General features: G+C 51.9%; 1 protein-coding gene across 1 annotated transcript; it reads right to left on the minus strand.

The window, feature by feature from the left end:
* Positions 1 to 5,662: 5,662 nt before the first annotated feature.
* On the minus strand, positions 5,663 to 21,100 carry HEYL (hes related family bHLH transcription factor with YRPW motif like). Its single transcript, XM_069550305.1, has 5 exons — positions 20,877 to 21,100; positions 13,554 to 13,620; positions 12,452 to 12,535; positions 11,161 to 11,242; positions 5,663 to 8,603 (listed from the first exon to the last, which is right to left on the minus strand). Exons 1-5 carry the CDS (start codon positions 20,957 to 20,959, stop codon positions 7,930 to 7,932), a joined length of 990 nt encoding a protein of 329 aa, XP_069406406.1. The 5' UTR covers positions 20,960 to 21,100; the 3' UTR covers positions 5,663 to 7,929.
* Between the last annotated feature and the right edge of the window lie 2,817 nt (positions 21,101 to 23,917).

Raw genomic sequence — 23,917 nt, forward strand, 5'->3', positions numbered from 1 at the left:
ATATGAAAACATATATATATAACTGAATTAGTTTGCTATACACCAAAAACCAACACTGTCAATCAACTATACTTCAGTTTTTTTAAAAAGTGAAAAAAAAAAAGAGTTATATAAGGTAAGGTAATCATGGGAGTGACACCCACCACTTTTGCCATAGGATGTAGCTTAAACAAGGGGTGACAACTATCCCATTTGCCATATTCTATTGATGAGAAGCAAGTTTCAGTTTCTGCCCACTCTCAAGGCGAGGGGATTATGCAAGAGTCTGGACACCAGGAGACAAGGGTCGTGGGGTCCACTATCAAGTCTGCTCCATACCTGGTGACTGCAGTGGAAGAGAGGGACGACAAGGAGTGAGGTAGTTCGAAGAGGGGATTTCAGACACGAGGGTCCTTGGGCCCTTAGCTAGGTAGGAAGTGAAGTCAAAGTAGGAAATGACCAAAGGAGGGGGTGGTGGGGTCAGTGATTTGAAGACTGTTTAAAAAGTTTTACTTACTTATTTATTTTGGCCACACTGAGTGACTTGCAGGATCCTAGTTCCCCCAGCAGGATCAAACCTGGGCCCTTGGCAGTGAAAGCCCATTTTGTAACCCATGGACTGCCAGGGAATTCCCGAAGACCTTCTTAAGTTTGAAAGTTTTCTCACTGGAAAAGACCCTGATGCTAAAAAACAAAAAAAAAAAAAAAAAAAAAAAGAAAGTTTTCACCAGGGGAAGGTTGAGCAGAGGGAGCTTGAGGTGAGATGCGTGGCTGGAGAAGGGCTTGTGTGAAGTCGGGATTTCCCAAAGGAGCCATTTCGGAGGGATGGTGAGTTCTTGGGGAGCAGGCAGTTAGGTAGTGTGAAGGAGGCCATGGGACTGGGGAGGTCCAGATGGCCTCCCTGCTCCTGCCCTGGCCCCCTTAAGTCTGTTCCTAACTGCATGGCTCCTGATATGCTCGTCAGATCATGAGTCTGCTCTACAGTTAACCCTACCAGGCCTTCCTGCCTCATTCAGAATAAAATCTAACACTCTTCCATGACCTGCCTCCCACCATCCTCAGCTACCCTCCTCCCCTCACTGTCTACACTCCAGCTACACTGGCCTCTGGGACTAGCCCTTGATGTTCCTGGCCTGGAATGCCCTACTCACTGATGGCCTCGTGGCTTCCTCCCTCCCTCTAAGTGTCTGTTCAAACGGCTACTCTGGACTTGCCTGTCCATCCTGTATAAAACAGCACTTCTTCCCAATCACTCTCTGCCCCCTTAGCCACCTTATCCTTCTTTCATATCAAGCATTTCATGTATGTCTTCTTTTTTAAAAAGACATTTTTAGTTATTTATTTGCTGGACTGGGTCTTAGTTGTGGCACATGAAATCTTTGTTGTGGCATGCAGGATCTAGTTGCCCAACCAGGGATCAAAACTTGGACCCCCTGCACTGGAAGCGCAGAGTCCCAGCCACTGGACCGCCAGGGAAGTTCCGCATGTATGCCTTTGTCCAGGTGTTAATCGTCTGTCTCCCTTAACAAGAATGTCAGCTCCAGGAATCTAGAGGTTTGTTTTACTCACTGCTGAATCCCAGAACCTAGATGGATGCCTGGCACATACAGTGTTGTTATGAAGGCAGACAGAGCTGAGGGGTGTCCTGAGGGGTGGCTGAGTTTATACCAATGGGTCTGAGGCCAAAGCGTTGAGGTGTAAACCAGGAGCTGTTTTGGAGGCCTGAGCACCACCTCTGATACCTTGAAGGAGTGAACACAGAAGTTACCGCACTGGATAGCTGTGGAACATGGCAGTTAAGAGCCCTGCCACTTAATAGCTGTTACCTAAGAAAGTTACTTAATATCTCTGAGCCTTTGTTTCCTCATATGTAAAATGGAGATAATGATAGAACCAAAGTCTAAATCATGGAGTTATACAGGTACTTGGTTCAGGGCCTGCATGTGGTACATACTTGGTAGTAACTGGATAATGTTATATTACTTCTCTGTGCCTGCTTACAATCTGAGACTTTCCTCTGCTGTCCAAACAAGCTTTTCCATTTACTGTTATTCCAATCTGGGCAGATCATTTTACCTGAAATGAGATTCAGTTTCTCGTTTGCATCACGGAGATAATAATTTCTGCCCTGACTCCCTTGACCAAACTGTTGAGAGCTGTAAGTGAGGTGATGCATAGGAAAGCACTTTGAAATGTTTTGTTGATATGTGACATAAAGGATCATTGCTTTTCATGCTTGCTGACTGGTTCCCTTCAGGGTTGCTGGAGTTGTAGGCAATGAGTGATTGGTTAATTTTCAGAAGCTCCAACAGAATACCTGGGGTGCCTGGGACAGGGTGTTGCCACAGTGGACTTCCTTGAGCAGAGGAATGGAATCCAGATTTTGCCCAAAGCCTGAATTTAAATGGCCCGTGTGTGTGTGTGTGTGTGTTAGTTGCTCAGTCGTGTCCGACTCTTTGTGACCCCGTGGACTGGGGTCCACTAGGCTCCTCTGTCCATGGAATTCTCCAGGTAAGAATACTGGAGTGGGTTTCCATGTCCTTCTCCAGGGGATCTTCCCGACAGACGAATCGACAGAAGAATCGAGCCCAGGCCTCCTGCATTGTAGGCAGATTCTTTACCACCTGAGCTGAGCTTGGCAGGAATGAATTTAAATGGCCCTTGGGCTTCCCAGACAAGAGCTGGTGGTAAAGAATCCACCTGTCAATAAAGGACACATAAGAGACGACTCAGACTTGATCCCGGGTCCAGAAGATCCCCTGGAGGAGGGCATGGCAACCCACTTGAGTAGTCTCAGGGCTTCCCTGGTGGTAAAGAATCTGCCTACAATGTGGGAGACCCAGGTTCTATGCCTGAGTGGGTTGTCATTCCCTTCTCTAGGAGATCTTCCTGACCCAGGGATTGAACCCAGGTCTCCCGCGTTGTAGGCAAACGCTTTACCATCTGAGCCATCAGGGAAGTCTAGAATGGTTAGAACATTCATTAGTGTTTTGAACTTTGGATACTTTCACTAAAAAATTAGGTCTCAATTTCTTCTGTAAAATGAGGATACTAGAACCTACTACTATATGAAATATCACCTATATGATTATATGAGATAATATAGCTCAAGGGCTTGAAAATGTTTGCTGCTATTAATGGGATCAGATGATATCCAGATGTGATCTTTCCCACCCTCATTCTCTAGGAAGGAGGGAAGGGAGCTAATGTCTTTTTAAAAATATTTATATTTATTTTATTATTTGGCTGCTTTGGGTCTTAGTTGCAGCATGTGGGACCTTTTAGTTGTGGCTTGTGGGATGTAGTTCCCTGACCGGGGATTGAACCCTGGGCTTGCTGCAATGGGAGCGTGGAGTCTTAACTGCTGGACCATCGGGGAAGTCCCTCTGGAATTAAAAAGAAAATTTTTATTGATCCATGGTTGGTTGAATCTGTGGATGTGGAAGCCACAGATACAGGGGGCAACTGTCTAAGTTCCTAAAGTTTTCAACACATAAAGTTTCTTAAGTATCTACTATGGGCCACAGACTAGGATGGTGCTGGAGAACAGAGAATGCCCTCGTGGAAATTAGTTTTTCTCTACTTTGCAGAAGGCAGCAGCCTTTTCAGGCTCATAAACTGGAGTCCAGATCACCTATTGAGTTGAAATTTATCTTGACCAAGAAAGAAATCCTGATTCTTCACATTGCCTTATGGGATGCCCAAGTCCCAGTGCAGGTAAGTTAAACCGTCATCTCTGGAGCCTGGATGCTGATGTTTCAAAAGCACTGAGGTGTCTCCAGTGAACAGGCGGCACTGAGTCTGAATACTGCTCCTCCCAGTTGTCCACACCACGCCAAACAGAAGTCTCTTAAACAAGGTCTGAGCTTGGCATTCACCTGGCAAAACCTTCCATGGCTTCCACTGCCTACAGGCTGAAGTCCAAACTCGGCATGACATTCACAATTTGGATCCAGCCTCTTTCCATTAATAACACGAATGGCTAAAGTGGACTGGGCATTTCATGTTTCATACATATCCTGTGGGATGTACCAAGGACTTTCTGTGTATTATCCACTCACTTGTGGCCTAACCTTAGTAGACTATGTCTTGCCCAGCTTCTATACTTTAATAAGATGGGGACGTTCCAAGAAAAGCATTTAGCACAGTGGTATGTAGTTTACTGCTCAGTTAACAGTAGCTATGACAGCTATCATCCCTGTTCTAAAGATGAGAAGGTTCAGAGGTGTTAAGTAACTTGCCTAAGACCACAGTCCTGATAAGTGAACAGAAATGGGGCCTGAACCTGAGAAGTCTGGCTTCAGTGCCCAGACTACCTGTCTTTCACTCTGCCACTGAAAGCAGTGCTTGTCTCAGGCCATTTTCCAGAGCTGCCCCAGAGAATGTTCCCTTCATGGTTAGAACACCTCCCTTCGGCCTCCTCCAGGAAGGCTTCCTTCCTGCACTTCCTTCCCTCACGACCCCCACTAAGCAGAGGCTGATACCCCTTAGCCTTCCCAACAGACCTCCCTCTCCACTCTCATCCCACCCAACTGCCACTTAGACAGAGGGTGCACCCCCTCAAGGGTCACCTCGTCCCCTCTGGCTCTGCCATGCCTGGCCTGGCATGGAGCAGACCTCTGTAAATGTTTGCCTGGATTCACCACAAGCCAAACCCATTGACGAGAACTGGGCCAAGAGTGAAGAACAAGACCTTCTGGCAGAAACGGCCTGCCTGTTCCCAGCTGTCACAGTGCACTCCAGAGCAAGCACGCTCGTGCTTTTCTTTGGCCAGAGTCCCCTCACCATTGGCCAGAACTTCCAGTCCCCTGGTCCTGCTCTCAGTGTGCTCTCCAGCCACCCCCTGAAGTTGACCAGCACGGGGTTCAGTCCAGAGGAGCCCAAATCATCCAATAACACGAGTCTAGAAGATTCTTCACTCCCCCCAGTTCATTTTTTCAACACATATTGATTGAACCCTGACTTTGAGCCCAGCACTGTGCTTGGCACTGGATACAGGGTGGAGTGCAAACCAGGCGTGGTCCCTGGCCTCATTCATGGAGCTTATGCGCCGGCGGGGGAGGCAGTTCACCAGTAAGTAAACACACAAATGGACGTGCAACGGTAAATTCCATATGAGAAAAAAAGAATAGAGGACTTTGAGATAGAGTCAAGCCCAGGAGTCAGGGAGGGACTCTCTGAGAAGGTGACATTTCAGCCAAGGCCTGAGGGTATGAAGAGCTTTTAGCCTGCAAAGGGTGAAAAGAGCATCCTTGGCAAAAGGAACAGCAGATGCGAAGTCCTAGAGATGGGAATGAGGCTGGAGTAAGGAAGAAATGAAGGAAGGCCCGGGTGGGAGAAGCACAGGCAACAAGCTTGAGATTGGCAAGAAAAAGGCTGAAAGTGGATTTGGGAGCAGAAGAAGAGCTTGGCTTTTATCCTTAGAATAATAGGGAAGTGGAGTAAGGGTGTGAGACCAGGGTTGACATGCTAGGGTTTGCATGTTTAGAGCTCTCTCTGGCTGTGCTGAGAACTGACTGGCAAAGCAAGAAGGAAGCAGAGTGACCTTTCAGAGGGCAGAGATCTGGGGAGAGCTGCTGTGGCCAGACCAGCGTCGGGGCTGTGGGCTCAGAGAGAAGTGGATGAACTCCAGACATATGTAAGAAGTAGAACTTTGCAGAGGTTTTCAGAAAAGCTAAAAACAAAAAACAAAAAACACCTTTATTGAATATATGTGACAACCCCAACGATGGGGTGGGAGTCAGGGGCACCAGAAAGATTTGGGAATATAAACAAAGATACATGTGCCCTCAGCCATGGAAACCAACACACAGAGGCACCGTTTCCCCCACAATCTCTCAGGAAGAATGAACCCAAGAGCAACTAAGACGCTAAGGTTCTGGGTCATTCCTACCTCATTCAACGGTGTCAACTGATTCTTCTGAAACAGGGTATTTGAAACGTGAAAAACGTTTCCCACTGTCCTGCCATGAGATGTTGGATTCTTGGCTAGGAGGTGGCCAAACTGCAGAAATGGAGCACTGACCTGATGTCCGGGGAGCAGGAGGGTGCCAGGGAAGAGGGGAGGGTGGAGGAGGGGCCTGCCCCTTGTAAGAAAGGTGAAGTTGGTCTTTGCCTTCCACCACCACCCTCTGTGCCCCCTCCCAACCCCCGGGAACCCGCTGGCAGCCCCCCTCCGTCTCTGTGTCCCTCAGCAGCAACCTCGGCCAGGGACCCGCTCCCTGAAATGACGTCTCTCTCTACGCAGAAAGAGGTGGAAGACAGCAGAATCTGATCCAACCACCTCACACTGAGGCGTGAAAGAATCCCTTTCGTTCTTTATCCCTCCTTGAGGAATTCGCCTTCTCAAAAGAGCTTTCTGGGTCATTTAAATGATCTCTGCTCTTCTAACCATTTGTCTGAAAGGGCCCTTTCTCCCCAGGGCTTTTGCAAACTCTACTTTTTAAGCCCTTGCAGTCTTCTCAAACTCAGCTTCTGGGGAGGGTAGTTCCATCACAGGGTAGGGGTGGGAGGCTCTTCCAGGGGTGACATTAGAAGCAGTTGGTAACCGCGCAGTCAGCACCAACGACTTGCCAGCAGGAGGGCCCTGAGGCCTTGGGGCAGCCAGGCCTTAATCAGCCTGGGGTCCTGGGCAAAAGCCACGTGGTGGAGGCACCCGGAGGCAGTCGGGGAAAGCAGATACTTGTCAATAGGCACAGAAGTGCTTCTTCATTTTAACAATCATCTGGCAGCGCTGGGCGGGCGGTGTGTCAGCTCTGGCCCTCCCCATCTTGTTTGGTTTCTGCTGTCCCACTGGGGGGGTCTCTGGGCCATTTGTCCCGTTAGAGGGAAAGTGGCGGGTGGGAACTGGGGAACCCAAGGGCCTTTGGGCAAAGCCAGCCAGCCGCGTGGAATCCCAGGTGAAGAGGATCCCAGGCCCTCGACCCACTGCGTGACCTTGAAGGGCCGAGCCGCCTCTCAGTGTCCTTCCTCTCGCCCCTCCTCACAGCTATTTTTGTCCAGCCTGACAGCCCTTGGCGATCCCAGCCGTCTGGGCTCCGCGAGCCGGATGCAAACCAGGCAGCACACACGTCTGGTGCTGATTCCCAAGAGGACTCCTCTCTGGGCGCCGTCACGTGGGAACGCAGCTTCTGTGCTATGTATCCGACGGGGCCACAGGCCCGGAGGAGGTGACCATGCGGGAGGTGGGGAGCCGGGTTCTCTGCTGCACAAGCCTGGCTCCTGTCTAGGGGCACCAGCCGGGCCTGGGGGTGAGGACACCCAGTCAGGGAGCCCAGAGACCTCCCAGCTGTGTGCAGGAAACTGTGGTCACCTGGAGGGTGGGTGTCGGCAGCTGGAAGAGCATAGGTGCCGGCCCTGCTGGGCTCCCAGGCCCCAGTTTTGGCCGTGATGGACAGCAGGTCTGTTCTGGGGTTCACTGGGATGGGGGAGGAGATAGGTGGGCTGGGGCAGACAGGGTTCCCAGGAGACCTCTTAGTGGCCCCTGTGCGGTTTCTATCTCAGGAAGTGAAATAGACACTATGTTCCGGCCCAGGGGCCTGGGAAGGCTGCAGCCAGGCAGTCCCTGCGACAGGCTGGGGTCTGATCTCTGGGGAAGCAGCACGCCTTAGGTCATTGGGCCTTTTACAGCGTTGTTCCCAGACCTGAGATTAATGCCTACTGCCCCATGTGTTCTCAGGCAGAAAAGGGGTCTGGGCACAGTTCTTGGGGGACTCTCCTGGGACTCCTCTGTCCAGGGAAGAAATGAGACCCAGACTCTGAGATCAGAACAGCTCCAGGAGAAGCTGGAACAAGCAGTGAGGGGGGGAGATGGGCCAAAGGAGGAGGGTTCCTTGGATGGGTGAAGATACCTTCATACATAACCAGTCCAGGAAGCAGAGCAGAAAAGGCAACGCCGTTTTTAGAACTCCTAGAAAAAGAACTCTCCTCCTTCCTGGGGGCAAAGCCAGCTCAGAAAGCCCCAACTTCAGTGATCTCAGAGACCCAGGAGCGGCAAAGCATAGCTCCTGCTGGCCTCCCAGCTAGCCCCGGGGAAGAGGGCCTGGGGGCAGGAACAGCCACATAAGCAGGAGACCCCACCATGCCAGGGGAGGCAGGGGAAGGAGACCGAAGGAGGGGTGCCATGTGGCTGCTCCTGGCGGCCCTGCCACTGGGGGCCGCAGGCAGGAGGGCAGCTGGCCTTTCCAGGGGGCGCGCCCTCCGGGTAGAAGATGCCCCTCGACTGGGCAGCAAATTCCTCCGGGCTGGCAGGATGGTGCCAGCAGCTCTGCGCAAGGGGGCTGCTCGGAGGGCCGGGATGGGGTAAGCCAGAGAGGAGGCATTGGGAAGCATGGGGCCAGGCACTCTTCCTAGGATGGCGAGCTGGTTGCTCGGGGCAGAGAGCCCTGGACAGCTGTGGAAGAAGGACCAGGGCCAGGCAGGGAAGGCCAGGGGGCCGGGAGGCGTGGGTGAAGGCTCCATCTCGGCTGCATAGCTGTTGAGGTGGGAGAGAAGGCGGATCCGCACGGGGTCTGCACGGCTGCTGGGTCCTTCCAGGACCCCCAGGTACCTGATGACCTCAGTGAGGCACTCTCGAAAACCGATGCTCCGGAAGTCGACCGCCAGGGCTCGAGCATCAAAGAATCCTGAAAAGTGAGGCACGATGAGAGCATGCCGGGCAGGGGACAAGCACAGAGCCTGAGATCAGACTGTCCTGAGTTCTGAACCTGCTTTACTCACTCACCCCCTTTGTGACCTTGGGCATGTCACCTCACCTTTCTGAGACCCAGTCTCCCCATCTGTAAAGTGGGAGTGGTCAAGAACCCGCCTGCCAATGCAGGAGACACAGGTTTGATCCCTGGGTCAGGAAGATCTCCTGGAGGAGGAAATGGCAACCCATCCCAGTATTCTTGCCTGAAAAATTCCATGGACAGATGTGCCTGGTGGAGTATAATCCATGGGCTTGTAAGAGTTGGATACAAATGAGCATACGCACACACACCTGGGGTTGAGGAGGTGAGGTCTGAGGACCAAATAAATTCACTAACCGCAGAGCATTATAAAATATATTGTTTTCATCGTTAACTCATGATTAACCCAAAGAAGAAACTCTGTGGCCAAGATAACTTCATTCAAGCAGATGCTTGCCAGGTGTGAAAGGGTTGTGCACACGGAGGTGTGGAACAGCTCTGAGGATGGGGTGGATGCTGGGCGGTGGGGGTAAGAACCATCCGAGCTGGGAGAGTTCTTGGAGAGGGGAGCAGAGAGTAGCCATGAAGCAGGAGGTCTTCGGAGGCCTCACCAGCACTCTGACTACGGACAAGATTCTTACTTTTTCCATGCCTCAATTTCCTGAGCTGTGAAATGGGCATGTAACAGTACTTGCTACATACAGAAGGGAGGACAAAATGAAATGGTGCACAGAAATACCTAACAAATGAAAAGTGAACTATCATTTATACGACTGCTTGGGCCCCCATAGGTATTCGAGTTTGTTTCCCAGCACCAAGCGCAGTCTAGAAAGCAGGATCCCACCCTGGACCTCAGTGGCTGCCCTCAAGCCACAGACTCTGTTTTGGGGACCTGATAATCAATTTGGGGTGACCAGAGGGACTGCCAACAAGAGTATTCACATTCTCACTGCCTCTCCGCTCCTGCCCCTCTCTCAGTCACCTTCTGGGCAAGGATGGAACAGCCCCAGTGAGGACTGGCCTCATGATCATGGCAACAAATATCAGTCCCTGGTTCATGGCTGAGGTCCCCACAGAGGGACAGCTTGGCAGGAGACTATGTTTGGAGCCAGGCCTCCCTGGAGGCAAGACCTGGCTCTGGTGTCTACTTAGTTGTGCAACTTTGAGCAAATTAAATCACCTCTCTCTGTAGACTGTTCTTTTTTCACTAACATTTGCTGGGTTCTTCCTAAGTACTTAATTTGAACTAGCTAATCTGAACCTCATAAAAGCCTATCATTAGTCCCATTTCAGAGATGAGGAAACTGAGGAATAAAGGGCTTAAATCATTCATCTAAGGTCCTAAAACTAGTAAGCAATAGTCAGGGTTCAGATCCAAAGCCAGTGCTCTAAGCCACAAGTCTCTGTCTTTCCATCAGCCCTTAGCCAGAAAACAGTGAGGACACCACCACCCACCCTCGAGATTCTTATGAGAATCAAATGAGATAACATTAGAGAAAGCATTTTGAAAACCATAAAATGATGCCAAAATATTAGTCACTATTTTTCTTTAAATTGGGTAAATACAAAAGTAGCTTGAACTATCTCCTCCCTTGGTTGATTAGAGACAGTTTCCACTGTCAGCCACGCATTCCTTTAGTGGAAGTTTTCCAATTGACTATACTTGCAGCAGGGTCATCAGGCATGCTTGCTAAACTGGCAGATTCCTAAACTCCAGTCCAGACCTACTGCCTTGGGATGGCTAGGGTGTGACCCACGACTCTGCCTGCCCTATGACACTGCTGCACACCAAAGCTTGAGAGGCACCAGGCTGGCTCACTTAAAATGCAACTGTCTCCTTGACGGGTAGCAAGTTAAGGGTTCAGGGCTTAAGTCTTCACAGCCAAGGTCTGTGGAGCTTTCACAGTTTCCCAGTGGTGAAATTACGAAAACACACAGAGCAGCTTCAAAATTTCCATTTGCCCAGAAGTCTTTTAAAAACCGCAGTTCCGTGACATTTTTGTAGTGGACTAGCTCAAAATAACAGAATGAATTACATTTGCATCTTACTACCATCCCACAACTGATCTTTAACTGTGAGTGTGACGTGTTCCCCCCAACACCGCCAAGATCACAAGAGTCCAGAAGCCTAGATCAGTGGGTTGGCACACCAATGAACCGCCATGGCTAAAAATCTCCCACTGGGATTGCCGTGAGAATGCGCTCATTCAGGCTGATGCTTAACAAGGCCCTGGCGGAAGGGAGGGACCAGTAGTCTGTTATAGCAGAGTTCCTCCAAGGTTCAAGGTTGGCAGGAGTGGAACTGAAGAAAGGGCAGGATACAGGGAAACAATGAAAGCAGAGAGGGTGATGCCAAAGGAAGAAGAGAGACAAGCTTTGCTTCAGCCCCTCTGTGAACTATGAGCTCCACGAGGGCAGCGACCATGTCTGCTTTGCTCACCACTGTATCCCCAGGGCCCAGCGCCCAAATACTGGCTGCAGGAATGACTCCGGGAGAGTGTAGTATCAGTACCTGTGCCGCCAGTGGCGTGGAGCATTTTCAAGTGATCTACCGTCATCTGCAGGACCTCAGCTTTCTCCAGCTTGGAGGAGCCCTGTGTGTACAGAATACAGAAGAGCGATGGTCTTTAGCTGACCTCTGTCACCTCCCCTGCACAGGGTAATCAATGCTCATTGCCTCAATTTTCTCCTCTTCCTCCAGCTCCACCAGTGCCTGAAACTGGGCTTCTGTTTTGGCCAAGCCTTCCAAAGCTAATAGATTATCTTTGGTTGCCATTTTAGCCTGCTCTACCATCAGTTTGTAAACGTCCTCCTCCCTTGTCTTCTTGCTCTAGCTGACCCTTAAAACGGTGGTGTTCCCAGTGGGTGATGGCCCACTTTTCTTGCTCTGTGCACTCTCCTCAGAGGGTCCCCTCTACCCCCGTGGCTTCAGGTACCCTCACCAGAATGTTACTCCTGCATACCCACCTGCCTCCTAGATCAGCTTTACCAGAAATCCAACTTCATACTCGCTACACACACACCCAAGATCTGGCTCATAGTCTTACCCCAAAGCGCCTGCTTGTCCTTCATTCTCTCTTGGGAAATGTTTCCAGAGACTCCAGCATCACCTGGTCTCCCAGGTGAAACCTAAGGGCTGGACTCTCCATGTGAGTCCCTTGAAGGTAGGTACTAAGTCTAGCTCATGGCTGGGCTTGTGAAGGTTTTAGTAAAGGTCGGTGGAACGACTGACTTGTTCTCTCCAGCAAAAGGACGTCACAGGACCTATGATGGTGCTGTGGGGCACACAGTGAGGATCTCTGAGGTTGTCTGATTGATTCAATTGTCTCACTCAAGGAGTCCCTCCACCCCAGCATGTTCAATGACAGAGCCTTACTCCCCAAGCAGCCTGTTCTACTTTCACACAGCTCTGGAAATGTCAGTAGTGCCGAGGGACAGGGAACTGTAGGATCACACAGTCTGTGTTCCAGGTCCACTCTGCTATTTACTAGCTGTGTGATCTGGAACATGGAGTAAGTTACTTCTCCTCTGTGTTTCAGTTCCTCACCTGTGCAATGGGCATCATAGTCCTAATCCTTCGGGATCGTCCTGAGGATTGAATCCAACCTGATGATGGACATAAAGCCACGGCCCCTAAGACACCTCAGTCAATCTGAATTTCCATCACCCTTATTCCTGGCCATCAACAGGCACTTCAGGCACTTCAGGCAGCTGCCACCCATCAGTAAGAGATGCCGTGAGAAGTGAATCCTATCTGCAACCTACGCTGTACTTCCTCGAGCATAGTCAGCAGTATCACATACCTGCTTCTCAAAGGCAGTGGGGACCAAGCGCCGCAGTTCAGAAAGGCTGCTGTTGATGCGGTCCCGGCGCCGTTTCTCTATGATCTAAAAAGCAACGAGGAAAGAAACAAAAACCAGGTAGGCACTTCCTCACAGTTTCCAACATGTTTTGATGGGCACTGACTCACTCATCTTCCTTCACAATATTCCTGTGAGGGCGATAAATCCATTCTTACATTATGGAGGGGGAAAATAAGGCTCAGAGAGGGGCAGCAATTTGCTTAAGGTCACACAGCAAGGAAGTTCAAGGCTGGGAATAGAACTCAGATCTCTTGTCTTGATCTGAGGAGTGGTATTCAACAAAATTAACCATTGATACAACAGGGCACTGGTCAATTAGAATACAAACACCAGCCACAGCCCCAGAGCAGACCCTGGAGACCTCTGCTGGGCCAAGGAGACCCCCTTCAGTTGCTGGGTCATGAAGTCAAGGAGTCCTAGGCATGGCTCTCTCCAGCCAGGAAGGCCTTTCATTCCCAAGAGCTCATTCGCAGCTCATGACACTGGTAGCAGAATGCTTATCTCAGGATAGAAAGTATGACGCCCATTTTACGGACAGAGAATGAGGCTGGATGGAGGAGGCTTTTTGGTTAGTGAGTGGTGGGGCTAGTCTCTGCTGGATTCTGGGTCTCTGGACTTCCAGGACAGAAGCATGGTACATCTTTCTTCTGTCCCCCTAACTCACCCCTCAGCACCCCGGGAGGGAGTTAAAGTTCCAGGCTCAGAGAGAAGTGGGGAAGACTGGGATAAATAATAATGGCTAGTTAGGTGTCACGTTTTGTTCTGAGCACATTACATTAATTCACTTCAAAACAGCCCTTTGAGGAAGGTACCATCCTGATTTCAGTTACACAGATGAGAAAATGAGGCACAAAGAGGTTAAGTGGCTGCTCAAGGTCACTCAGCTCACTACCAGCAGAACTGGGACTTGAACCCAGGCAGCATTGCTTCCCCGCCCCCCCCCGACCCCCAGGGGTGTTTCTGACCAGGGTTCTCTGGGCCAGGCCCCCTGGGAACTCAGGGCAAACCTCTGTACCGCAAATCTGCTGAGAAAGACACTCACCCCTCTGCGTTTCTTCCTGGCTTGCATTTGTGAAGGGCTGGGGGTGGACAGCGGCCGGGCCATCTGGCTGGAGAGGAAGAGAAAGGCTGATTTTTTAGAGGACCATCTCCCTGGCCTGGGCTGACCTCGGAGCCGGCTGTGGGCGGGCACAGCCCCCTCCCAGCGCCCGAGGTCTCCCAGGCCCTGGGGCGGGGGCGGGGGGGGGAGGAGGGGAGGAGGCACAGGGCAGGCGTAGGTGGGGGCGCTTTCTCTCCCCTTTCCCCCGGGGGCTCTTTTCTCCTTGGGCCAAGTCCTCCCCTGCACCGAGTTTCCTGCTCCAGAGTGGCCGGCGGCTGGGGCCATGGGACTGGGGGGGCTTGACTCTAGTCCGGACCTGACCCGCTGGGCCTCGGCCCCTGCCCCTCGCCCTCGGGAGAACCGCACCCGGCCAACCGGCTCCTGCAACCAGATCCCCCGGGCGGGGCGGGCGAGGGCACGGGCGGCGGCAGCGGCGGCGGCGGCGAGGCCGGGCCGGCGGGTTGGGTTTCAGAGGGAGCCGCTGGGAACGAGCGTGGAAAGAACAGATGCCGCCGCTTCCCACGGGCCGGGCGCGCCGGCCGCCCGCCCTCCGCCCGCCTGCAGCTGCCGCCTCCTCCCACGCTGCGCGGCCAGGCCGAGGGGGAGGCAGCATCTGGGTCACAGGCCCCTCTTGGACTCTAGGGACGCGGCCCCGTACTCCCCAGAAAGCCCTAGCCTCACATCACTTCGGGCCTCCGGTCCGCCGGGCCTCGCTGAAGGATGGATGTTCGCTCACACTCCAGGAGTTCCCATTACGTGGAGAAGGCTCAGCCCTCTGGGGCTTTTCGTGCCCCTCTGATATTCTCAGCCCAACTGCTTGCCATCTTAAGGATCTCCTGCTTCAGAGGCTCTCCTGGAGTGAAGGGGATTTGCTGGGCTCCACTTAGGATCATTCATTTGGCCAACAGGCCAGGGGCCCCACTCAGACCTAAGACTGGACTGGATGCCCTCGGCCAGGCCCCAGAACCCCAGAGCCCAGCTCCCATTGAAGACATCACAGCCACAAATAACTGCAGACAAGAGGACTCCCCCTGCTTTTTCAGACACACATCTGAACAGGAACTTAAGAGCTCCTCTCCACCTAAAACCTCCTTGCACCCCCACCCCCACGCCCACCTGGGTTCTCATCTCAGTAAAGGCACCCATCTCTCATTTCTGCAAGGTGAGCATTCAACCACCATCTCTGATTCCTTCTCTGTCCTCACCTATCCCATCAAAACCTGCCTATTCCTGTCTAAAATATATTTCACACCTGTCCCCCTTATCTCCATTGCCAATCTTAGGACCAAGCCTCCATCACCTTTCTAGTCTGCAGGAGTCTATTGTATCCCACTACCCCCTACAAGCAGGCAGAATGATCATCTTAATGCAAATATTGGGACCTCCTTGGTGGTTCAGTGGTTAAGACTTTGCTTTCTTACATAGTGGGTGCAGGTTTGATCCCTGGTTGGGGAAGCTAAGATCCCACATGACTCGTGGCCAAAAAACCAAAATATTAAACAGAAGGAATGACATATACATCACCGTACGTGAAACAGATACCTACTGGGAAGTTGCTGTACACCATAGGGAACTCAACCTGGGACAACCTGGAGGGGTAGGATGGGGTATGGGTGGGGTGGGGTTAGGTTCAAGAGGGAGGGGGAATATGTATACTCAACGGCTGATTAGCGCTGTTGTATGTCAGAAGCCAACACAAAATTGTGAAGCATCTATCCTCCAAATAAATCAACAACAACAACAAAAAAAACCCAAACAATATTGTAACAAATTCAATAAAGAAGTTAAAAAAAAAGTCTTCAGTATTTCCCTGGTGACCCAGTGGTTAAGAATCCACCTGCCAATGCACGGGACGCAAGTTCGATCCCTGCTCTGAGAAGATTGCCCTGCACCACAGCGAGCACTAGCGCCCATGCTGTGTAACAACAGAGGTTACTGTGGTTGTGCTGTGCTCAGTCGTGTCTGACTCTTTGCGACCCTACAGACTGTAGTCCACCAGGCTCCTCTGTCCCTGGCGTTTTCCAGGCAAGAACACTGGAATGGGTTGCTGTTTCCTGTTCCAGGGGATCTTCCTGACACAGGGATCGAACACACATCTCTTGCATCTCCTGCCCTGACAGGCAGATTCTTTGCCACCGTGCCACCTGGGAAGCCAGTAACAAGAGAAGCCACCACAATGAGAAACCCGAGTCCGGCAACCAGGGAGTGGCCCCGCTCACTGCAACTAGAGAGAGCCCGTGTGCAGCTTCGAAGGCGGAGTGCAGGCAAAAATAAATAATTTTTTAAAAATCTTAAAAAAAAAAACAAACAGATCATGTCTCTCTCTTAAACTCCTCAGGGACTTCCCAAAGATCAAGGCCACCATCTTTCAGGTTGCCTGGCTGGCCCGTCACCTCCTAGATGCTCTGTGTGCTCCAGCTTGTGAATGCACCAATCCCTTCTGGCGACACATACTGTTTCCCTGGTCCACTCCCCTCTCCTCACCCCAACTCCAGCCCCTTTGCCTAGTAACTTCTACCACCTTTCCGATCTCAACTCAAATGCCAACTTCCTGGGGCAGTCTTCTCTGACATCACCCCTCCCACCTCAGATTTGATTGTCTGTCTCTCCATGAAGTCTGTAAGCTCCATGAAGCCACGAACCATGTCTGTCTCATTCACAGTTGTGCCCGGTACTCAGCAAAGCCTGGAACATGACAGAGCTCGAGGTTGAGCTCCGCCTCCTGCCCTTGCCTTTGGTATCACTGAAGGACAGAGAGGTGACACCATAAAATCGACAGTCTTAGGCCTTCATGAAATGGCATATGTGGCTCGCCCGGAGGGTTCCAGCCCACTTGACAACCCTCTTGGCCTTAGAGGTTGGATCATTTTCATCACTGCTCAAAAAGAGAAGGTTGCAGGGGAGACCAGATGAACATTTGCCAAACCTACTGCTATGGCCCTGACTTTGTCCAGCTACATCTGGAAAAGGCTATTTCCTTCCAAACATCTGGACAAGAATGTAAGGTGGGTGAAAACTCCTGGGAGGGATGGCTCAGCAAGCTAGGCCCAGGGCTCAAGGGGCCAGATCCTGAGATCTGTAGGGCAGCTTGTTTACAAAGCTTCACTCCGGACAAGCCACAAGAGCCAAGATCTACTAAGAAACACGGCCTTTGTCCCTCCAGGGTGGGTAAGGTGTCTCCGGGGGTATTGGGTTAGCATTGTGCGCGTCACTGCCTCTCAGCCTGATCCCTCCTCAGGGACCATCTGTTGGAGGCTGACACCCCCCTTTCAAGGGAGCTCAGCCATCCCTTCTCCCATCCTCCTGATTCTCTGCAATGTTATCCCTCTCCCTCCACTCTTGTATCCCACAGGCATGCCTCACATCACAGCTTTCCAGGCATCACCACAGGTATTAACACTTCTCTCCTCTGAGGGACAGCCCCATTTCACCTGGTATCACCACAGGTATTGATACTTCACTCCTTTGAGGGAGAGCTCCATTTCACCCGGGCATCACCACAGGTATTGATACTTCACTCCTTTGAGGGAGAGCGCCATTTCACCCAGTATCACCACAGGTATTAATGCTTCACTCCTTTGAGGGAGAGCTCTATTTCACAGATGAGGATGCTGAGCATGGGGAGCTACAGCAGCTTGCCCAGCCTATGCAGCTGCTGAGGAGCAAAGCCCACATGGGAATCCATGTCTTTTGGCTCCAAATTCAGCATTGTTTTCCCTCCTAATTCCTACTTCCTGTCTGCCTGAATAGCCCTCCAGTCCCCTTAGCCGTACAGCTCCCAAGAGCCCAGCCAGAGCGAGCTCTTTTCCAGGCTGTGATCTGGCCCTGACATCAGAAGACGGTGTGAGAGTTTCTTGACTGAAAGCCTGGAAATAAGGCAGATTTTCAGGGACCCAGAGAAAATACACTGAGTCACAAGATTGGTTCCATGGGCATCAAGGGATCCCTAGCCAGAATTCTGGGGTGGTCTCTTGAGGGAGAGGCAGCTTTCCAGGTGGTCTGGCCACCAGTCATGACCACCCTCAGCGGTCAGCCTCAGTTCCTTTTAGGGAAATACCCTGAGGAGCCTTTGCAGGTGACCCCGTTCATTTTCCATCAACCAGAGGCAGACTCACAATGTCTCCAGTGAAAGGCTTTCAGAGAGCATTCAGCCCATTTGTAATATGTGGAAACTCAGAGAGGGGAAGGGATCTGCTCCAGGTCACACAGCAAATTAAACGAAATTACAGAGCTGAAGCCAAGTCTACTGGTTTTTCATCCACTGCTCCCCATGTAGTCATCATCCCACCGTGTAAACTTCATAGCCAGTACTTTCTGTTCTAGACAGCACTTCACATTTGCTTGTTTCATTTATCAAACAATAGCTCTGTGAGTTAAGTATTGGGGCCATTTCACGCTAAGGAAAAATAATCATTTGATAGCTGGAGGGACAGAGGCACAAAGTCCAGTCTACAGACATCCAGGCTTTTCATTAGACCATGCTGCCTCATGAGCAAGGCACCCTCCAACCAAACAGTGACCCCTTAGAGGGAAGTTTTTAAAAAATTAATTAATTAGGTTGCATTGGCTCTTCACTGAATCAAAGGGGATCTTTCCCTGAGGTGCACAGACTCTCTCATTGTGGCCCATGGGCTTAGTGGCTCCGCAGCATGTGGGATCTTGGGTCCCTGCCCATGGATTGAACTTGTGTCTCATGCATTACAAAGGGGACTCTTAACCACTGGACCATCAGGGAAATCCCTAGAGAGCAGCTTTATTTGGAAGTTGCCTTGTGTCAAAGCAAGAAGTTGTATGCCTTAAGTCCATTATCCTATCAAAGCCTCATCCTGCGAGGTAAGGTATTAGCATCCCCATATTGTAAAGGGAGAAAACTGGGATTCAGAAAGGGGTAGTCACTTGCCTAAGTTAATGGTGGTGAGAGTCACACACAAGTCTGTCTGACTTCAAAGGCCACCATGTGCCTCAAATCACGTAGAAGCAGCCCACAGACCCTGAACCAGTGCCTGACGTGTGGCATGGTGCTCAATAAATTTTTGCAGAGAAGGGGAGAGGTATATTCTCAGTTTGGACCCAAGTGTGTCAGGGGGCTGGGTTCAGATAGGAGCTCTGAGGGGGATTCTCACATGTGGGGCAGGACACGGCCACCAGGCAGATGCCCACAGTGACAATGGAACACGCCCCGCTCTTTACTCTGAGTGGGGAGGGGTTTGAGCCCTGCCTCTGACCCTGGGGAGAGGCTGGCTGCTTCAGTTCCCTGGCCCTCGACACTGTTTATCTGGCTTTCTTTGTCCATGAAGCTCTTCTTCTCAGAGAGTTCCCTGAGGGCAGAGGCTGAGCAGGATACATCTGGGCCCCCTCCCCTCAACCCACACCCAGCCCAGGGTCTGGGCCACAGCAGGCATCGTTCAGCGCTCCCTGAATTAAAGCATTGATGTCTGCTGGGGGGAGGGCCTTTTGGTGAGTGCTACAAAGAGGGGTCTATAAGTCCGCCTCTGCCAGATGTCCAACTGCTTTCTCTCCTCTGAGGGGGTCTGCTCGCCAGAGAATCTAGACAGTCTCAAAAAATGGGCTCTGGTTGAAAGGACAAAATGTTGTATAGGAAAAAAAAACTACGTACCGATCCTTTATGCCATAGTCTAAATGCCACTGCCTTCAGGAAGCCCTCCTTGCACATTTGGTTGTGAGTGACCTCTCCCCATTCAGGTGCCCTCACAGCTCACAGTCTGTCTCTCCTTCCATCTTCCATCCTGCCCATGGACTTTGTGTGACCTGGCAGGTCACTGACCAGGCTGCAAATTCTTGGGAGGACAGAAGCCAGCTCCCATTGGCCTAGCTCTCTGACACCAATTTCACGCCTCTGATTCATTAAGACCCAATGACACTGAGCTTGAGACACCTCCCCCAACCCCCCCATCCTACCCCACCCCCCACCACCACCACATGGCGTTGGTCCCTTCCTCTGCTCCCAGCAAGCACAGACTCAGAGAACTGATTCTTTAAATAGCAGTTTCTGCGAAACAATTTTTAAAGGCTAGTAAGTTGCATAGGGAATTGTATAATATACCCCCAAACCTTATGGACAGGAAATTACCTCCTATTATAAGCTAGAAATGATTGGAAGGCGGTGGCCCTTTATTGGACTTGTGATTGAAAAGGATCCCCTGGTCTCAGAAAACTGGAGCTCACTGAAATTATGACATACTCTCAGAAACATCCCTAAGAATGAACGGAATTCCCTTTGCAAATCTAGTCTAGAGATTCAGGTTTAGATGAGCCAGGAGGGACCAGATAGGCCTCCCTTTTCTACTCTCTGCTCTCCTTTATTTCCTGATGAGGAAACAGGCTAACAAACAGAAAGCAATGGCCCAAGGTCAAACGGTGAGTTGGTGGCAGATTTGAGGCTAGGACCCAGGCCTGCAGGCTCACAGTCAGTCCCCACTGCTCTTTCAAGTTCTGGGTATCACATATTGAGTGCCTGATACTAATTAAGCATTTGCTATGTACTAGGCTCTGTGTGAAGCTTTTGACATAGGTTATCTCATTTGATTTTCCTAATAATCCTATGAGGTCAGATCTATTATTTATACCCATTTTATAGATGAAGAAACCGAAACTTAGCTTGTACACAGAACTGGGACGTAGCAGAGCTTTTACAAGCCTAGTTTGTTCTACAGGTTTGACACCAGGTCTGAAAATGTACCAAGAGTTGAAAGACATTGGCAACAGGCTCATGTGGTAGAAAGGGCACTGGGATTGACTGGAATCGAGGCCCTTGCATTGACCACGGGCAAGTCAACGATTATTTTTTTCAATATTAAAACTTTAATCCCAAAGTCCAGTTTGCTTAAGGGGGATTTTCTTCCCCTGGAAATTTTTCTGTGTGTGTAGTGTATGAAAAGTGCACCTAAGCTAGAGTAGAATTAAGGTGTGGTTACTCTTCATAGCCACTGCATTCTGAACCAGGGGGTGTGATACCAACAGCCCGGGACGGTTCCTAAGATCTTCAGGGAAAGTCCTTACCAGTAGCCTCGCCCGGGCACTTAGAAAGACATCACCAACTGGACCTCAGACCCAGAGATGTACTCTGCCTCCATGAAGCATCCCCAGCCCTAAACGGCGGAGAGCGCGCGGGATCCTGGATATTCGTGCGCTTAACAGTGGCACCACACCTGCGCCGCCCCAGGATTCGCCCAGCGCTCGCCAGCCCGTCGGGCGGCTTCCCAGCGGGCTCGCCCCCGCGCGCTCCGCAGCCCCAGCCCGCCTTACCTCAGCTCGCCTTCGCGGCCGACGTCGATGGGTCCGTCGGACTCGCTGTCGGAGCCGCTCGGCTCCCGGGGCCGCTTCATCATGAACGCAGGCTGCACGGGTCTCCGCCGGGAGGCGCGGGCGGCGAGCCGGGAAGTCGGGCCCCGCCCCGGCCCCGCCCCGGGGGCGCCGCCGCCGCCCTTTCCCAGGGCCCTTTCCTGCGCCGCAGCCCCGGGCGCCCCCTCGCCCCCGCCGTGACGCGCTGGCCGAGCCGTGGGAAGGCCCCGGGCGGTTGCCGCCCCCGCCGACGGCTGGGAGGTCCGGCTCCGCTCCGCAGCCTCGGCCGCCGCGAGCTGGGTGGCCTTGGGCAGGTGCCCTTGGAGGCCCCCGGGGAGTCCAGGGAGCCCCCCTCTGGCCCAGGTTCGCCCCGGGGCGCTGCTGACTCCGCGATGCCCCAGACTGCCGTGGTCTAGTCGTGTTGGGGTTCTGGGGGCTGCAGACACATCCGGTTTGGGGAGGTTGTTGGAGGCGGTGGCCTGATCCTCGACCAGAATCCTCCAGCAGCTTCTCTCGAAAGGGTGGAGAACAAGTGTAATGTGGGGCGAGGGGCGGCTGTCATCCCAAAAGGGATGGCCGAAGTTGAGGCTGCATCCCCTGAGCAGGACCGGCTCTGGCCAAGGTGCCTGAGGACCTGTCTTGGTGGGGGGGGTGCTGGGTGTCCCTGGGAATCAGTTCACTAGAGGCCAAGCTGTCCTGGGAGGCCAAGAAGTCTCGGAGAAGGCCCATTCCTGAAGCGATGACTCAAAAGGGGGTGGGTGGCAGTCTCCAGCCTCCTTTCCTGGCACTCCCCTACAACAGACCAAACTGTTCACTCGGCAGGGGCTCCTACTGCTCTGCCCCTAGGAAGGGAGACTCAAGGAAGAGTCTCAGCGATTCATCTGCCATCCTCATGGACCAGAGGATTGACCCCCAAGGCTCAGAAGGAAACCGAATGGGGCCTCCTGGAAGGTGGACTTCATGAGCAGGGAGGAGGAGGAGACGGGACGGCCATCTCCATGTAGTGGGTCAGATACCAGCTAAGTCTTTCCCTTTGACTCACCCACCAGGACACGGAGAAAGCCACTCCCACCCCAGCCCCACTTGGGAGAGTGGGGTTGGTCATCTGAGAATAACTGCACTTTCACTCCCTCAGCAAGACCTGCCTGGGGGCACTTGATTATGGTGGGGGGACGAAACAATTCGATGCCCCCTTCCACACATGACCACAGACGTTTTCCCGTGGCCAGGTACACAGACACAGGCTTCCTTGATGGCTCAATGGGTAAAGAATCCGCCGGCAGTGCAGGAGACACAGGAGACATGGGTTGGATACCTGGGTCAGGAAGATCCCCTAGAGGAGGAAATGGCAACCCACTCCAGTATTCTTGCCTGAAAAATGCCGTGGCCAGAGTAGCCTGGCGGGCTACAGTCCACAGGGGTGCAAAGAGTTGCGCGTGACTGAGCGACTAAGCACAAGTACACAGACCCAAACATGCAGACACACAGATAAGACAGCTGGCGTGCACAGTCGGAGCTGACAGCCTGGGCTTCCTCGGGAGACGCTGGTGGTCACACCAGCCGCACCTGTGGACTCTCTTCCTCCAGATGTCCTCGGCGCTCACATAGCTTCCACGGGCACCCACTAGTGGAAAGGAAACTTCAAAGGAGGTTTGCAGCCATAACATGTTGAGATTTTATCATCTTTTAAACATATTGGATTAAATAAAACATTAAAAATTAACGTGTCTTTTTAGTTTTTTTTTCTTTTAATGTGGCTGCTGGAAAAATTTTAAATTGTATATGCTGCTCCCTGTTCTATTTCCATTGGACAGTGCTAATCTAGTACAGGTTTTCTTTCTTTTTAAAAAATCTTTATTCTTTTGGCTGCACTGGGTCTCAGCTGTGGCACTCAGGATCTTCTGTCTTCGTGCAGCACGCGGGATCTTTAGTAGAGGCATGCAAACTCTTAGTTGTGGCATGTGGGAATCTATTTCCCTGACCAGGGATTGAACCCAGGCCCCCTGCATTGGGAGTGCAGAGTCTTAGCCACTGGGCCCCCAAGGAAGTCCCTAGGACAGGGTTTCTTGACCTCAGTCCCACTTGACATTTTGGGCTGGAAAATTCTTTATTGCCTGGGGCTGTTCCGTGCACTTTAGAATGTTTAGTAGAATCCCTGGTCTACTTGCTCCATACCAGCAGTACCTGCCCAGGTCATAACAGTTAAAAATGTCTCTGCTGCTGCTGCTGCTGCTAAGTCGCTTCAGTCGTCTCCGACTCTGTGCAACCCCAGAGACAGCAGCCCACCAGGCTCTCCCGTCCCCAGATAATACCAAATGTCTCCTGGGCAAGAAATCCTGCACCCTACCCCACCCCACCCCCACCCACTGAAAACCACTGGTCTAGAGAAACCCCCAAGATTTAGAGGCTGAGTAGAAGAAAAAGAGCTGCCAGAGGAGGCTGAGAAGAAACAGCCGGAAGGTGGAGGAGAGCCAAGGGTGGGGGTCACAGGAGCCAGAGAGTGTTTCAAGCACTCAGTCATGATCATTTAAAACGTCAGATCACATCACTTCCTGCTCAAAACCATCCATAAGCTTCCCATGACATTCAGAATAAAATGCCAGCGGCTTACCGTGGCCTCTACACAGGGTGACATGTGAGACTGGGGCCCCTTTGCAAGGGAAAGAAAGCAGCCCTAGTAACTCTCAGGACCGCCGGGGCGTTACTGGGCGTGAGGCCATCCCAGGCCCTGGGCTCTGCCCCTTTTCTGCTCACCCAGGCACTAGAGCCTCTGTGCCCTTCTGCTGACATCTCCTGCCTGTGGTTGCTGCAGGACTTCCAATTGGTTGTTCCATCTTCCCAGACTCCTCTTCCCCCAATTGTCTCAGACTCATCACACTTTATTCAGGTCTTTGTTCGTATGTTACATCCTTAGAGAAGACCTTCCTGACCGCCTGTCTAAAAGGGCCACACATCCTCGGATCACTTTGTGCCCCCTGCCTCACACCATTTTACTTTACAACATC

Source organism: Ovis canadensis, chromosome 1 (assembly GCF_042477335.2).
Source record: "Ovis canadensis isolate MfBH-ARS-UI-01 breed Bighorn chromosome 1, ARS-UI_OviCan_v2, whole genome shotgun sequence".
In the NCBI taxonomy this organism is placed as follows: domain Eukaryota; kingdom Metazoa; phylum Chordata; class Mammalia; order Artiodactyla; family Bovidae; genus Ovis; species Ovis canadensis.

Coding starts and splice junctions, on each gene's coding strand:
- HEYL (XM_069550305.1), bottom strand. CDS start 20,959: ATGATGAAGCGGCCCCGGGAGCCGAGCGGCTCCGACAGCGAGTCCGAC. Junction 12,536..13,553: donor CCAGGAAGAAACGCAGAGGG/GTGAGTGTCTTT, acceptor GTTGCTTTTTAG/ATCATAGAGAAACGGCGCCG. Junction 11,243..12,451: donor CCACTGCCTTTGAGAAGCAG/GTATGTGATACT, acceptor CTGTACACACAG/GGCTCCTCCAAGCTGGAGAA.